At 41.1% G+C, this 18,354-nt stretch overlaps 1 protein-coding gene across 6 annotated transcripts in view; it reads right to left on the bottom strand.

Annotated features, from left to right (window-relative positions):
• Ih (hyperpolarization activated cyclic nucleotide gated potassium channel Ih) overlaps positions 1-18,354 on the bottom strand; it is a 110,157-nt gene that overhangs the window by 20,289 nt on the left and 71,514 nt on the right. For all 6 annotated transcript variants that reach the window (XM_043428309.1, XM_043428310.1, XM_043428311.1 and 3 more), the window contains one exon: positions 1,565-1,728. In XM_043428309.1, the coding sequence (XP_043284244.1) occupies positions 1,565-1,728 (164 nt within the window). The remainder of the gene's footprint in view (positions 1-1,564; positions 1,729-18,354) is intronic.

Genomic DNA, 18,354 nt, shown 5'->3' with positions numbered 1-18,354 from the left:
TAGAAACAAAGGTCTCTTAGATCGTATGAGGAGTAAAATCAGTGGGAAATATAAAACCATAAATTGCGGTTGAAACGATCCAAAGAATTTCCCGTAAGCACAAACGTGCTCTAATATCGGTGTACTTTTTTTTTCTCTTTGTCCTGCCGCAATACGTGTGGGAAATGAGAGACCCGCTTGGAAAAACTTCCATGCAGCTTCCAGCTCATTGACTCTCTCGGGGTTGACTCTATGAGCTGGAAACCCACTTGGAATTGGATAAAAAATCATGATAAATTCAATGTACCGTGAAATTTGCTGATAAACTACAAACGTTAGAGCCAAAAAAATCTCGTCTCCCTTAATTGTTATAGTTTGACCCGAGAACCAAGTGCTTCGGTAATGAATTCCGAAATTATTGTACACAATGTAATGAGCCTGGCGTTTCGTTCATTTTTTTTTGGAGTGACAGTGTTTTTTTTATTGGAAAATTAAAATTCTCTAAAAAACAGATTCTCTCGCATGAGTAACTTTGTGGACTATATAGATGCTCATAAAATAGAGACACACGAGGAGGTTCTCTGTAGTAGGTGCATTTTCAAACAAGCGGATATTACTAAAGAGTTCCCAAGGGTGCAGTTTCCAGGAGTAACGTTTCAACGCACGCTCTCTCAAGCCAGTCCGACACATTATCCACGAAACGAAGTTTTCCCCATATTCCATCGAGGCCAAAAGTTATCGATAGCTCATTTTTCGCCTCCAATAATAATCGTGTTTGCTTTTTTTTTTCTCATCAATTTGCAAAAATTCATCGTCGACGTGTCATTATTAAAAAATGCGCTGTGTCAAGTTCGGCTCTCTGTTTCAACATCGATTCTACGGAACGTTGATGAAGCCAGTACCGCACTTTTCGATTGGTCATTAACGAGTTTCCTATATTTATCGTTAGTCTTTTCAGCAAAGATAACGCATCATTTTTTAGCGGGTTGAAAATATAAAATTGATGAATTTTTCCATTCAATGGCGTTTTTCGGATAATTATTATTTTTTAAAATCACAGTTGCTTTTTGGGGAATGTGGTTGAAAATTAATATAATTTCGAGTCTAGGCAAGCGAGTTCATTAGTAAATTCTTATCGCGTTGCACGCGTATTTATAATGCTCCCCAATTTTTACTCTTGCGGTTAACAATCACATTCGTTAGAGTGTTATGTGCAACTGCTTAATTGAAATATGCGAGTTCACCACACGCGTACGACTACAATGACAGTTGTAATTGAGTTATGTATTTGTCTCGCTGGTAATGTTCGATGTGGTTCGCCAAGCGCACCAATATCGTGGTTCTTGCTGGCTCACTAATAATGGTTACGTGCACGGCCAGATTGAAGCCGAAAGGGCGCGTTGAGAGTGCGTAATAATTAATCGAGAAATCACAAAAAACATGAGCTCGTTCTTAAAGATTATTGAAAAATCGTTAAGTTGTTTGTAAAATTGAAATAAAATAAAATTTTTCTCAACACAGAGAAACTAGCTGGGCTTGATCTTTTCAAGCATTCATCACTCGTTCGGTGGATGGAAGAACTCACCCGTTCTGAAGTTGACGACAATGTCTATGAGGAATATCGTGTCCGAAAGGCAGTTGAAGGCTATCCATCGAGTGCTCAGATCGTCATTGAAAAAACTAATGGCGACTGGCAGAATAATTAGATTCGCCACTAGGAGTAACAGCATACAGAGATCCCAATAAAATCTGTAACGATAAAGCGAAGCAAATATTTTACACGAAGCAATTAATACTTTTCGCGGCATTGTAAAATTGAGACGATATTTGAGGTTTATTCGGTATTTAATTTCAACTGCTGAACCACAAGATATACGATAACTAGGTTGTGTTTTTTCTCCAAGAGTAAATATGTTGAATGCATTATTTTTCGTAACGTTCCAAGTGCTAATTACAATTCTTTATGGGCACGGAGAAATGTTAGCTTAATTGATGTCCGAGGCATGCGGTAGTGAAAAAGGGTGTATAAAAATAATAATCATAATAACAATGATAAGAGTAAAGCAAGAGAACATGTTGGGGAATGATTTTTTTTTTTGGTCACGCACACGGGTTCGCGCGATGGCGCAGAGCTTTTATTCGTACAACAGGTGGTCCCACGGACTTCAACTGCCGATGCGAGTGCTCCTCCCGTCGGCAACGAGACGTCGAAAGAGCCTCGGAGAGAGAGAGAGAGAGAGAGAGAGAGAAAATAAAAATTCATCTGAAAACGCAAAAAATGGCAGAGTACGCGGGCTACACGATCGAGCTCGAGAAACGTGGCGAACGAGTTGAAAAAAGGCTAGAAAGAATTGGAAAAAGCAGGGAAAGGAGAGAAGAAAAAAAGATTAAAAGTGAGGGGGGAAAAAAGAGAGCGAGCGGTTGAAGCCAATTTCTGAGCGTTTTAATCAGACAACGTTCGAATGGACCACTGGCTCCATCTGCACGAGCCGACGTACACGCGCGTCGATGTATACCTCCGCGTAGCCCCACTTTTCGACCTAATAACCTCCCGGGTATTGCCTATCCGGGACAATGTGCAACGACGCCATTATCGTCGTACCTTTACCGCTTAAGAATCCGATATACCGACGATCCCTAATTCCACGGGGGCCCTATTCTCATTCATAGACCTTTTTCCTTTTAACCTCTCACTGCGAAAAATATCCCATTTCTGTATGAAATTTCGATAGAGAATTATAACGATCTCTTTCGTTGGCTCCTTTTGAAATATTCACGATACTTTTTGGCGCTTCGCCACTCGATACATCGGTCCGAAACGAGACGCACGTGTTCCTGACTCAGCCAAAATGCATCGTGCATCGATCAATTTCTGCAATTTTCACAAATGGATTTTTTCTCATAAAAAACGTTGCCCAGCAGTTTCGGTAGTTCTAACGTTGTGTTTTCCGGAAACATCGACTAATCCATTTTTTTGAAAGCTTCTCCGCTCGGTACTATCTCCCGATTTTGACGAAAATTAAGGCCCCATTTTTGCACTGTTCACAAAAAAGTATCACATCAGTTAATTGAACACATGAAAAAATGTAGCCTAAAAAGTGAAATATCACCGAAACGAAAGGCATAAAAAAAAAGTTGAGCAAAAAAATTGAAATCTCGTCGAGTGAAACGAGCAACGATGAGATTTATATCGAATAGACACGCGAACGAATCTCACAATGGCGCAGGCATGTTACGCGGTCCTTTTAAAACTCAAAGCACCCGCAAAAAGCAAACACATGTAGGTTTAGAAAATAAATGTGGTCTGCATCGTTGAATGCCACGCGATCGCGATGGTGGTGCATGCTTGCTTCTACGGTCGATAGGGAGACGTTATTTTTACCCTTTTCTCTCGTCCCGTTATTACCAGCTCTATCTGGTTTAATAAATTTTGGGCCTCTTGCGAAAAGGCTTACCATTCCTTTTCCCTGTTCGCGTAAATCAGAGTTCCCTTGAAACGCCGTTCTCGTACGGGACGAAATTTCTTTCAGCTCCATCCAAAGCAGTACAAATCAAAACGAATTATTCTTATCCGAATCGTTGTCTTTTTCTTTCCTTTTCACGAAGCATGAAAAAAATTAAAGAACTCGAGAAAAGTGACAAATCGTTCCTTAGGAAACGGATTTTCGGAAGGTCACGCATTATTGTTACGGGCTTAGAACTCTGTAACAATAACGTAGACGAAGCTGCGGTAACAGCGGGTTCAAACATATAAGAGATAATATATAGGATGTATATATGCGAATCTTGGTTGGATATCCCCTTAAGCCTGTCCATACTTTGGGGACACAGTTCGACACGTGTGCGCCCGTGCGGTTTCACGTTTTAACGGTGCTCGGGTCACCGCCTCTTCTCCATTTTCTTCTCAACTCTCATCCTCCACCTTCGCTTCGATCTTCCCTCTCCCTCTCTGCGGTTAAAAGTTTACAACTACCGGCTCCCAAAGCTTTCTGTCGAAAAGCCCTAGTTTGGGCTCGCCTTTAATCCTCGGAGTTGGTTCACTTGCGCCCTTTTATTTTCCAACATCCGACGGATCCACTCGAATTCCCCTTTTTCTTCCAACGTACAAGATTGTCAATAGTGTGCACCCGGGTGAAAACTAAGTACTATGTATATAACACAGTCCGCCTGAAAACGAGAATTTCAGTTCGGGGAATGTTGAAGTTTGAATGAAAACTGCTCGTAAAAATAGTAGTTATATCTCTTAGTTTGCTCTTATAAGCTCACAGTAATCATCTAAGGAACACACACTTTAAGGATATATAAAAGTTGTTATTTTATACAAGAGCGCGCGTTTAGTACGAGCAATAAGTCTTGGGCGAACGTTTCGAGGTTTCTCAAACATTTCCTCCCGCGACTCACAACCGCATTTCTCGACCATAATTCTGCTTTTAAGATTCATATGACTTCATCATATGTTTTCGCAGAATCCTAACAAGGCTTGAACGCAATATGTATTTGTACAAATGTTTTCCTCGTTTCTGCGAAACAAAAGTCATGAAAATTTGAATAATTCGAAAGAACATTAGTTCCAGAACTATCCAGCTCAGATTTTCGTCTTTCAGCTCAAGAATTCTCCTGATACGATCAGTTTTGTTCACAATTTCGTTCTAAAAAAAATCTAAAAGTAAATTTCTTCAGAGGGGGAACATCAACTGCATCTGCATGAGATAATGCAGAAGTTACTGTTATTCTCTCGATGCATAGTCTGCTGCTGCACCGTCTGTCTCTCGGAGAAATGCTAATTTATGCCGCACAGCGGTAGAATCGTTTCTCACGTCTCTATACTCCGCCTAGAATATTTCATTTTCTCTAATGGTGATTTTCATTATAGGCGAGAGGACGAGCGAGTGCGAAAATCATCAAGATTCTGACGTTGATGGAAGCTCCACTCGAGACGAGAGGGAGAGAGGGCGCCTACGTTCCTCTCCCTTTAATCTCATATTTCTTGCTCTGTGAGAACGTTCACAAAATAAATCAAATAACCCGAGAAATTGTGACTCGACGTTTGCTTCGTTTGGGTAAAACACGAAAACACGGATTTATCATTAGTTCCTCTGAACAAAGTGTCGTATTTATGGTAATTATATACCTACAGCTTTTCATTTTTGTACCGATCCCATTCAAGGTTATATTGTGACCGTTTAACTTGACAAGATTCCGATTCAACATCAAGTTGAAATTTATATACGCGACACTGGAATCAACAAATATTCCAGAATATTCGAACTCTATGGAAATGAAGCACTAGAATTAGTTAGCAATTCAATAGCACGTTCGTTTTGATACAAGCGCGTCGCATCCATGCCCGTATTCCTGAGAATTTTTCAATCGGTTCTCGTTCCAGTAGTAAAAATGCGATTAGTTACTCGCGAAGTAGCGTCTTAAAAGAATCTCGCGGTATTTAAATGTGTGATTATTCCAGCTGCTGTAAATGTTAGATTCATCAATATCATGCATTGACTGCGTTATTACGAATTATTACATAATCACTAGGTACTGAACCATCAGTTTGTCATTGTGCAATTAATGCTTATGGGAACAGTTTTTGTTTCTATATTCCTCTTGATATATTTCCGCTTATTTTATAAAATTACTAAGATTTTAAGGAAGTAGCAGGTAAATAAAAGATTTTTCATGTTCTTTTAGCCCAAATTGCGCAGTCGTTTTCCATGCAAAGCAGCGCTGAGTTTCTTCCAATTCGTAAAATTAAAAAAAAAATTTGAAAACTTTCGCTGTTTATTTTATTCGCTCATGCAGTTGCTCGAACATAAGATGCGCGACAATACGAAGGAAAAATACTCAGCCCAAAGATTGCCTTTACTTGTGTGTGAACTTCCGACATTGTTATGCTCCGTTTTATGCCAACGCAGCGTGTCGTTAAAGGTTGATGGTATTCCGAGCTAGATACGCTCTACGCCAGAAGCTTATAGGCAATTAAAAGTATACACTGGCGCGTCGTTAGTGTGGACATACCGAAATCAGCAAAACCTACCAAAAGACCATAACCGTTCAAACGCTTTCTGTGTAATAGCCTGCGTGTAATAAAGGTGAAAATCATTCATTGATAACGTCAATGAGGCGAATTGATATGAAAAAAAGGGTTCGATCTTGGCGTGGAAATTTATTTGCAATGTTCGCAATTGCAAGTACAGGCTTGTCGTTATACGAAGCGCCCCGAAATGAGTCTCTTTCCGAATGCTTTTCGGGGTTATCGAGAGTACTTATTTTTCGTTGAAGTGTCAGCCAACACTCGGGATAAGTTCCAATGTTCAATTCAGCGTTTGCAAAAGTCTTGAGAAACTTTGCGTCATGCTTTATAACAGCTGATCGTGCCCATTTCTCCGAGACATCAAATTTTCAACAACCTGGAAACGCTGTTTCGCACTTCTTCACCGACTCAGCTGGCAATCGGTCAGTTTACACTCGATCGAAAGGAATTCGAAAGCTGATAAAAGTTGCTCCGATTGATATATCTAGGCTGTTGTCGAGTCGCTTTGAATTTGCGCTCGCAGGCTTTTTACCGAGCATCGATCGTTGCCCAACGAGTAAACAGCAGGATCGTTCTCATTTCTGATTTCGCATTTAAAAGTATATATTTTTCATCGAAATTTATAGGAGAAAAGTGAGTGAAGCGAGTATTGAAGGGGTGGGGGGCGGCGGACTGATAGGCCGCTGTGTGAAAGTTGAGGGTAAGGGTCGAGGAATAGATTTCTTCGCTGTCGATTGCAGAGAATATGTGTCTTATCTTTTTCTCTTTTTCACTCGCGGTGGTTGAAAGGTTTCTTCGTCCTAACGGTGCATTGTCAACAGGAAAAGTCGATAGCTGGCCGGTGAGAAAAGGAGTGAGAAGAGCAGCCTCCGGCTACTTTTTCCATCCAAGATTTACGATTCGTCGATGCAGCAGCAAGCCAGTTCGCATGAGAGACACATTTCTATTTTATTTTTCAATCTCGATTTACGAAAAGATTTTATCCGAAAGTTCTTTATTCCTTTCTGCCCTTCCTTAGCTCGCTTGCCCTCGGGATTTCCGGGCCTGTGAATATATATATTTTTTAAGTTTGTTTTCCAAACTACCCACCACCCACCTCGAATCTTCGAGATTTATCGCATTGAGGAGAAAAAAAATTCACATTGTTGTTTCACATTTTTACTTTTTATGCATGGACGGAGAATTAACATGACGAATAAAACTTTTCTCACCCTTATAAAAGGTTTGCCCTTATTCGTAGAATATCCTTCGTGAAGGGCAATCGATTCGGTAGTTGCACATTGAAAATGTAGGAACGGAGAATGAGAATCGCCAAATATTTACAACTTTTGGGAGACGAAAGGGTACGAGATGTAAAAGCTGGCTCAAATTGGTCTCAGCAATATTTCAACATGCTCACTCGGGCTTTTATCGAACAAACAGACGAAGTAGAGAAACGCGGGAGCAGCGGAAATTTTCTTTGAACGAAACGAACTAGAAGCGATAATTGGATTAGAGCGAATTAGTTAAACGTTTCGACAAAACGACGTGTATATTGCCAGGTCCATCCACTTTGGAGGTTTTCTCGTTCGAAGCTCCAGCATAAAACAAAACGTAAAAAGAAAAAATTCTCTTACTCGAATTTAATTTATAGACTGGATCGAGCTGACCGAGATTTCTCGCTGATTTTCCACCAATTTCGAAAAAAGGGCAAAACCGAGAATTCGGGCAAATTTCTATCCAATTTGGATAACGTTGCATCGCTATTCCATCCGTCTAGAGATGCTGCAACTTTTTCCCCTTCGATAAATAACAAACTTATCCTTGAAGCCCGCGCACACACACATACATTTATTTTGGAGAAGCATTCACGTTGAATGAACATTGAGGCTACTTTAATTTCCTGATCGAATTCGTCGATAGACGTCGCAATTTTTTCAACCTCGCCCAGTCGTAAAAGTCATAAAAGTAAAAAAACGCGAGAGCCACGACTTCAATCGTATATTTCCACTCAACCTTTCACCCATACTCACAATCTTAAACACCACACGTGTAAATAGTTCGTTTTAGGGTCTACTGCACCCTCTGACGTCATTCCCGAACTTACATGGTGCTTCACAGACGAATCGCAAGGTCTAAACTTGGCTCATTTTATTTCTAAATATTTCTCCGGGTGAAGTTTTCCTGATTCACCGCTTCACCGTTATCGTATTTTCCCGATTGACGTTTTCAGCAACGATGCTAAATATTTACTGATTCCAGTGCATTATGGTAATTATGAATATTAAATTAGTCCGTCGGAAGATTCATCAAAAATATATATATTCGGCGGTAGAGCGTTGATCGATTGATTTCCATATCGAACAAAATCTACGATATTCACTTTTTTTTTTCATTTTCCATGAATTAATGCTGAAGCTCTGATACAAAGAGGGGAAAAAGAATCCGATAACTGAACAACGTTTTGTCAAAAGTCCGTATCAGATCGATCGCCCATTCTCGTGTGTACGCTGTTGCAGTGTTTCGTTGAGTCTCCATTGAAGCTTCGGGTCTTTGGAATATAGAGCGTTGCAAGATAAGTCAATCGTTAATACATATCGATCGGTCATTGAAACCGTCGGTGAGCCAGAATTCTCGGGAAACCCGAAGCGAGCAAAACATTGTGTTCGTTCATTCCAGTGTATGATAATGATTAACAGGCTGCAACACTACGCACGAGCGTTTCCTCTAGCTTGCTGCTCGATAATCTGTAGCAATATGCAGATGCGGTAGTCATCGTTGAGATTTAGGATTATTGCGCAGGGAGATTTGAAGATGAGTCGTCTTTAAACCGTTGAGATCACACTGTTGATGAAGCTGCGTTCAAGCTTTTCTTGAAAAATTTCGAATCCATCCGAGCTGTTTGAACGCTAGACCTGAATTTTCCATAATTCCGCATAGGTGGATCGAGATATGCATGCAAATGGGGACAAGGTACACGTGTTAGCACGTAGTTGCGTCGATTAGTAAGGATCAGCAGTTGGGACGTTAAATTCTGTAGCATCGAAGCGAATGATGGTTTGCGGTTGTCTGTATCGTGCGGATCGTCGAGATTGCTGGCCCAACGACGACGGCGACAGATAGGAAATAATACACATAAACACATGTCTATATGTTCGTAAATATGTCTTTGTATAATACAGTTACACGAGACATGGGTACATCGAACGTGTAAGAGTGAATGTGAGCGGTAGACAATAACGAGCGGGGTCGTCCATTGTCTGTCCAGAGGATGCTGACATAACCAGAAGCAGTGCGCTCATCCATCTATTTTATAGAGCCGAAGTAGCCTGAGCTCGCGTTGTCCTGTCTGCTCTCCGATCTTTACACAGAACCAACAAATTTTACCATTCAAGCATATTTTCCGACTTGACTTATCACGCGATAAAAGTTCGAGGCGTGTGTCGCGCGCGTGACTTATTTGAGAAAACGATTTACGCGCGCAGATCCTCGTGATAGAAGAATCGATCATCGCTCATATGGGTTCATTGCGAATCGAATAAATTCCATGGAACGCTTATTCAAGTACGAGTAGATTGTTTAGCAGAAAAAAATGCCATTTGATGAGATTACTATTGAGAGGTCGTGAATATCCAGAATTGTAATACTGCGACGGTGTTGAGTGTAAAACTCGTACGTTCCATTGAACGGCGGGGCTGGTGGGGAGATATAAGATCACCCTCTGTTCACGTACAAGTTATTTCGCTGACGATGTCGTAGTACAGCATGTTCTGGTATACATTTGGTGTAGCGTTGCGTGGGCGTAGGTCATGGACAGTAATAATAGGGATAGTGGGAAGATATCGCTGACGATATGGACAGTGGCAAATCTACTTGAACTGACACTAACAATCTTCCTATATATACAGGGTGTTGAGTTTCTAATTACAACCAATTCAATGTCCAAAGTTAACGTTAGATGCGCGCGGTGCCGAATAGCGCTCTCTCTAACTATCTACACGAGCAATCCAAAAAGACGCTCATCGCCGTCGCGGTTAAAAATAAAAAAAAAAAATTCGGCCTCGTGATGCAGTAAATTGAGCAGAAAATATGAATTGATCGTATAACGAGTCTGGACACCCTATATATCTAAATGAGCTCTGACAGCATCCTCGAGCAGAGACGAATTAATTAATCGAGTCATCTTAATTGCACCCTCTATAAGTCGGATTTATATCGGCCGGATGAGCGAAGCTGTCGTCAAGATTCCATCGTCATTTGGCGTCTTCTTTCACAATTGCCATTAAAAAAGAGCCTATGATACTGTTCATCCGCGAAATGTCATGTTTTCATATTCCTCGACCTCATCATATTCTTTGGCATTGATCGTCTCGCGTATATATTTTTTTTTTCCCCCCCCCCAACGAGTATATCATTTGACAATTTTTTTTGTAGGGCTTATTGTTCCGGGAAGTGAATGGAAAATTCAGTAACATCCTCAGCCTGAACTGAACTTGGAAAAAAAACCAAATGGCGGTCTTCAATTCGGTGAGTTGTTGCTTCTGTTTTCTCTGACGAGCTTTAATATTCAATTGAATTTTCTATTTATCCGTGTTAAATTACCGAAATCATTCGAACACAATTGACAGTTTTGGAAAATCTCGTCACAATAACAGCCGGAAAAACGCTCGTATTGTACGAGCGAGTCGCAACGAAAAAAGTTGACGCATCGGTCCATTGTGCTGACGGCACGATTCACTGCGAGTCGATCATGCGGCCTCTGTAGTACGAAATTCTTCTTTTGATGGATCACAACCACCGCATCATTTCAATGCGCATTTCAGTCGCGGTCTATCCAACGAAGAATCGTAAAATACAGTCAAAGTTATTTTTTCGTTGCTTTCTTCGCTCAATTCATATTTACATAACCCGCGCTTCCAAAGAAGATTCAAGTTCGTAATTCACTCGGTTTCTTTCATTTCTTCGTGTATCAAATCATGCGGTTGTTCATATTTTTTTCCAAACAGCCGGAATCCGATTTGAATATCCGAAAATATATTCGAGCAGCCCCCAAACGTTTGAGTACAGGAGAATTTCAAATTTTTTAGATCCTCTTAGCCGCACCGAAAGAGAAGTAGCTCCGACTGCGCGGCGGGGGGACTGCCCGGAGCGAAAATCTTCTTCAGATTTGCTCGTCTTGCCATTCGAGGATTATTCTAAGATCTAACTTGGAATTCAAGACGACTGCTCTCGCGTGTCAGATGGTTTAGGATAGCAAAAGTTTTTCGTGCGCACACATATTCATGCATTTTTGTACCCTCATTTGCGTTACTTTCTTCGTTTGGAGTTCAGAATGAATTCACACATTAGAATGTCATTGTTGATAAAGAAACGACATTGACCAGCACGATGTTAAAATCGAGGAAGATAAAATTTGAGCGTTGGGGAAAAAATGCTCACTGCGGTGCTAATAAAAAAGTGAATAATCAATAGTCATAGGTAAACTATATAGAACTTGGCAAGCGTCGAAAGTTAGAGTCATTTGATGGTTTATTTCCCTCGGGCTGGTTATTGGCGGACTCATAAATTTTTTCAGCACACCGCGGCTTGGTTGAAAGAAGCTTGAGGCCGTAGAACTTGTACAGGCGAGGTTCGTTGAAAAACTTGGTCTCGGCCAAGGTTCGAAGTGAGCGCGCGAGAGACCCGATCACACACCCGCCGATAGAATCTGTTAATCTTATGGCGAAGTAATAAAATATTAGCGGTACATTTCCTGGTGGGAGATGCTGGGCATGCTTGTGTGTGATGTTTTGTTTCAAGTAGCCGAGAAACGGCCGTGGCCCACTGAGCACAAGATACAAACTACATAAACTCCCTAGACTCGATGCTCGCGAACATCCTCTTTCTTTAAACATAATCTACAGAGAGGTTCAAAAGTCGAAGAAGTCAATGTTATCGAGCCGAGTGCCTCTGCGAGACCCTTTTTTTCGTGGGATATGGCATCGGAGAGAAAAGTGGCTGAAGTTTCTATAAAATGTGGTCGTTCTCCTGCCGTTATTGTCAGAACGTGAGATGCATCTTTTGAAACGCTCTGCGTTCCGAAATGGCGTCAAAGCTCTGGATCGATCCTCTGTAATACTCTCGTGTATATAGACATGAATTTCTCACGTTAAATCGTCGGTTCGCAAGCTAATGCTATACAGATATACGAGCGGGAACAACGAACGGAGTGTGGCCTCGCATAAACCCGAGCTCAGTAAACCAATACTTCGATATCGCGAACGTTAAATTTTCCCTTGCAGTATGAATCTCTCTGTATACAGCACACGAAAACCCATACTAAACCGAATATAGCCGAGTCTCTCATGATGCGTCGATATATTTCTTGCTTTACATGCGTGTAAAAGTTCTCGCGTCTCGCAGAGAACTCTCGAGACCCGTCCGAGGTATATGAAATGGCCCAAGTTTTTTAATACTACATAATGCGTTACGCCTCTTCTTTAGCCATCGATCGAGATACATAAATTTGTATCGCCAAATAACAACACTTGGAGTATCCGTGCAAGCGTTGTTCGAGCACCACGTGAGGTCGCGAGTTTATTCAGTTCTCGCGCGGCTTTTTAGTAGCAAGGCGATCATAAACGTCGCGGTAATCCACTCGTTCGTGAAATTTCATGTTTTTGTCCCTCGGCGTAAACGTATATATATATTAACACGTATAGTACTTCGCGTCGATAACGTCACCCTGGAGATTAACCTCGCGAATGATCAAGAGAGAAACTATAGAAATCGAAGGCCTTTCGCTCTCTCGCGCAGGCACTCGGACAGGATCGACAGGAAATTTAATATATCTACCTCTTGCTCGACCCTGAATTCAGGTCTATTTATAATGATATACATATATGCAGACCCGCGTGTGTGCGTGCCCAGAGGTAACTTGAAAAATGCGTATATATACACGTAGACAGATGACATATATACGTATGAATTGGGAACGAATTGACACATATACGCGCATAATGTGCCAACGTGTTTCGCGAAGCATGCACCTCGATCGTCATCATCATCGCACCTCCCCTTCGACCAACAGGCATGCGCCAATGTTCACGGTTATCGTGCTAAGCCTCGAGCGTCAAATGCAAATTATTATCACCAGATAGAAGGGGATTTAATTTATGAAACGATCCCGAACCGGAAAATATATATTTTCAAACAACTCTGCCGTTCCGGCTTTGTCCGGTTAGCGCGGAAAGGGACAGTCATGAAATTTATCGATAAATGTAATTTGGATTCTTAATCATATCCTAATAATTCATTTCTTGATTTGGATGGAATATTAATCGCGCGAGTTCCGAACGATCGGCTCGTTAGTCTCAAGTATTTCTCGTTTTCGTAGCCACCGCGCGTGAAGCTTTTATTTGGAAAGAAAAAGTGGTAAAAGGATGCCCAATAATCGTGAATTATTGTTCGCATTTATTCGAGTGGGCAATAGTCCGCGCTTTTGAAACGCAGCGCTACCGGATGATCGATGCGACACGTGTGCGCGAATGTTAATCACGAGTTTGTCTGGATGAATGTCCAGCCGGCAGGCACGTGATTCGTTTTGTCGCTACTCGTTTGTTCATTTATATTGTTAGAGCCGCGCGTATGTTTACGGTTCGTCAAATGCCGAAGAATATAAACTAAAATTCAATATAATTGAGCAATCGAATGCTCTATATAAACTGGAAAAAAAAGGCGCGCAATGCCCGCGGTGAATTTTTTCTCACAGTCCCCTGAATCGGCTGCCGCCGGTTACCGCGCAAAATTCCGGAAAACTTTTCTCTCGAGAATCAGAAAAACTAAATTATGATACACCCGATTCGAGCATACGCGAATCCATAAATATGTATCAAATATATCATTTACGTGTGTGTGCGTGTACATACTCCGCCGTATGCTAATTTCGAAAAACTCGTTCCACCCAAGCGAGTTCGCTGCTACGACAACACTCATGATATATCGATTTTCGTTGGTAAATATTATTACGAATTCCGCTGACAGAGTTCTGCACGATCGCTCATTCAGGAACGACTTTTAATGCGTTTTTGATAGATCGACATCAAGTTTACGATAATGCTACAGACGCGCACACGTTTACGTACGTGTACGTTGTGATTCAACCCCTGCGAGTTTACATGATACTCCAACAGTGAATAGACCAAAATCGATTCTACATCCAAAGGATTTGGTATCGTAAATGGCGCCGTATATTGACAGCAGACAAATTTTTTGGTCACGTCTTTCCCGCATGTAGAGATTTTCCGCAGTAACTCTCGAACTGGTTCGTTCAATCGTGCGATCGATTGGCTACGTCTATTTTTTTTTTTTTTCATTTTCTTTTATCGAGTGGAACTAATGTAAAAAAAACTACTATCGAAATCACTTCCCGGCAATTACATTTGAATTGAATTGCGATCCGTTTCAAGATAATTCGCGAGAATAATAAACGAATCGTTCGATTGGTCGCATTGTTCTACGATGAGGGTACACGGAGAAAACGAGGCCGAAAATTCTAGAGAAAAGTACTAGGAATATAGTGTCTCGGGGACAGTATACACGTACTGGATTGCAGCATTAATTCGAAGAGCAATAATAACAATTGTTCTAAAAAGACCAATACCCATACCTTTTATTTAAAAAACTCAAGATTTTTTTCTCTATAAGCTTAGTAAAAAAAAGTTTTCAGTCACTTCAAATATTTATATTGTTAAGTATGCTCGGGCAACCCTAAAAAAAAACGATATAAATGGTAAAATGTTACACGTATTCGGTGTATATTCGTGTATCTATCATTGACTATGCGGACAATGAAAATTTGTGAGTACTAGTCTTGCTGTCCATATAAAGCTGTTTAGAATTCAAGGGACGGAGAAATGCAAAATTCAAAAAATACTATGCTGTTTGTAATCGGTGCTTAAATAGTTTGAAAATTTTTGAAAAATGATATATATATTCCTCACTATCCAAAACAAATCCGTTTTTTCCGTGTACGAATGCGATTGATCGAGAAGTTTTGAGTTAGACATGCAAGATTCTTGGGAATTCGATATATTCGTTGGAAAAAGAGGAGCGTGAGCAGCTTCATCAACGCTAATAATTCGGCATTGTTGTTCGTGTCTCCGCGCCTGCCAAGAAGGTTCAAATTCCTGCATCAACGCACATCCCTCGCGTGTGTGTTCCTCGAGCAGTGCTGGTTACTCGCTCCGCAATTATGCAAATTTTACGCGATCTTGCCAAGTGGCGAAAACCGCAACACGATTCAACTTTGGAGGACGATGCGAGAATTGCACGCATCGCGAAAAGTACCACAGATTTCAAGTTAAAAAGTTATCGACGCGAAGAAGTTCGTCACGATAGGAGTATTTTTCATCGGCATCCAACGAAATTACGTGGGAAGATTCGATTTGCAATTGTTTCTGGAAATCAATTGATATTCAGTTTCATTCGAATTAACTTCATTTCAAATCGTTTTTTTTTCTTTTCATTGCACGAATTTCCTGCGAAAAAAATACTCCATCGTTACAAGGAATGACCTTGGAACAATGGACAGCCAAGCGTTCGTCGATCCCGATTGTAATTTGCCCGTAGATCAAGTCGATAATTAAAAAAGTCGTCCTCGATTCGTAATAATGATCGTCTCGTGACACGATTCCAATCAACCACGATAAAAATCATTCCATGAACGTACTTGTATTTGTCTCTATGCGTACTCGTAACAATACTATAGCGAAGGGAAAAGAGAGAGAGAGAGAAGGAGGGGGAGGGGGTATGGATAAAATCATTAATTGAAACGGATTTAAGGAGGGCAATCGACCTACTTCTGAGGTTGGAAAGGCCGCAGGCTCGTTCAAGGCCATATAGAAATATTGACCTCATCGGCCTTTTTTCAAGCAAACTTTGAGAGAAATAAAGGAAGAGGGGCAGGGAAATGGACGATTTCACGTGAGGCTAATACCTGTAGTTTTGTCAGAGATGGTTTTTCTATGCCGCGATACCGATGAGGTGCTGGGTTACTCGAATCGAGGATAAAACAATCATGCAGAGAAACCGAGTAATCTGCGCGGTCCAACACTCTACGAATAAGAAAAATCTCACAAAATTTTCTTAAACTATAAGTATCTCGGCCCATTAATTCGAAATTTCGAAAAAGAAAATTCGAAATTTAATTCTGAGACGCACCCTGTAGATGGAGCCTCTTGCAGCTTTCTCATATATTTTTTACCGAATTACGAGAATGTAGGTTGAGGACGAGATCGTGCTCGTGAACTTGAGCCCCTGTAATAAAATCTTGCAGCGAGAACATTTCCGGTATTATTTGAGAATGAGATAAACTCACTTTTTTCTCGACCCACTCGAATGAGTTTGAAATAATAATTCATTCTAATGGAAGTATTTAATTTTGTATAAGAAATTATTTCTTTGGATCATAAAGTTGGAACTTGGTAACACCAATGAGATCGTAACTGGCTGTTCACGAATGATCGGAAACAGTGCGTTTGAAAATTGGTCAGACCTCGTTGATAAAGAGCGAGCCGGACTTTTGTCGTATGCTACTTGGTTCTTCTCCACATGCTGTAAATGTTAGGGACTGCCCTGTCATTACGTAGTTTGCGAATTTAAACAATGGTTTCCTACCGCCGACGCGAGATGAACCGCAAGCAAGCCGCTTTGACCGCGAACCTTTATAATGCGTATCGTCATGGAATGGACAGAGGGAGAGAGAGAGAGTGAGAGAGCGAGCGAGAGAGAGGGAGGTAGGGAAAGAAAGAGAGAAAGAGACGCAAATACGTTCGGAACGGTTATAGGGCACACATGGTTTATATAATCCAGAATGAGCGGACCGAGATCCAAAGATAACAGATGACATGGCAACATTTCTCTACCCTGAGCCGGTTACAACAGTTCCTCTTCCTCCCTTCACAACTTTGATTTCTAGAATTTATTTTATCTTTTCATTTCTTTTTTTTTTTACTTGGGTGTCTCGCAGTTTTTTCCTGGCCTTATTTTTTGCGCTCGGTTCCGGAGAATGTTGGCTTCATCAATAAGCTGTGAGAAGACAGACACTAATTTTTCATCTCTCCTTTCTGCTTATTCTTCGAGTTTTGGAGTTACCATATGCATGCTCGTTTATATTCAGGACCTTTGGTCTGTGTCACAAGCTTCGCTCGAGTTTGATTGAGCAGCGTAGAAAAAAATAGAGGCGGACGAAAAAAAAATGTTTCGAGAAGGGAGACGAAAATTGTGAAGGATGGATTTGTATCAGGAAAATGATCGAAGCGTAGGAATGCGAAGTGCAGAACGAGTGAATCAACCTTAGAAACGAAAGAGAGACGGACTGAGAAATCATAAAAAATGTATAGAGAAAGTGGAGAGAGGGAGGAATAGGCATGGATAAAAGAGAGAAAACGTGATTGGAGGGTGAAGGTTTATCAAAAACTTTCAAGATAATTGGATAGCATAACCTTCGTGATACGATATGGTGAATGTTAAGTGCGCGCGAGAGTTATCACGGGAAAGGCCATAAAACGAGAGAAAGCGTGCGCGCGCGCCCGAGACCCAATTATCCGTAAGAGAGGGCACCGCTAAAAGGAGTATTTCGTATACTTCGGGTTATTCACGAAACCTCCGCTTTTACGTCTTGTCCGCGCGCGTATATCGATACCGAGAAACGCTGGATATCACAAACTCAACACCGAAATCCTTATTGATCGTTTCATTCGTGAAATCCCGAGTTTAACAGCTTCGAAAATTACTCACGGCCCAGCTGTGAGATTGAATTCTCGATGAGATGGACTATTTATCAATATATATGATGTAACAGGATTTACACTCGAGGAAATCCTCCTCGAGCCGCATATTCGACTCGGAGAAACGAAAATCCTGTCGGATATTCGAGATACCCAACGGAATATCACGAATGACAATTTGTCAAAATGGAATTGAATCAAACTGAAATAATGAGAGTTCAACTGGGAGGCTCGACAAAGGCGGCGGTAGAAAAAATTGTAAAATTTCTCTCCGGAACCGCCAGGCCTTTTGTTTGTACTTGCGATCACAAATTCGAAAAGTCGAAGGACTCTCCGGTCTCTGAGAATGTAACATCGAAGAGCCGGTGTAAAGTTCTTCTTAGATAGAGAATGAGGCTTGGGATGACTGTTGAAAAGATAGTTTTAAAAGGAAGAGAAAGAAGTATCCGGGCATGAGGGAAGAAAGAATAAATGATAGTGCTGAAGAAACAGGGAGGGCATTGCCGAGGGAAAGAGAGCATTCGGATATGCTTGGTCGAAAGTTTGGCTCAAGTCCTTGAATAATCCAAGTACTTGTGGCTATCTACTGTCTTATAG

This window comes from Venturia canescens, chromosome 9, assembly GCF_019457755.1.
Source record: "Venturia canescens isolate UGA chromosome 9, ASM1945775v1, whole genome shotgun sequence".
Classification (NCBI taxonomy): Eukaryota; Metazoa; Arthropoda; class Insecta; order Hymenoptera; family Ichneumonidae; genus Venturia; species Venturia canescens.
Note: the sequence above shows the minus strand (reverse complement) of the source record. Positions and strands in the feature narration are given on the sequence as shown.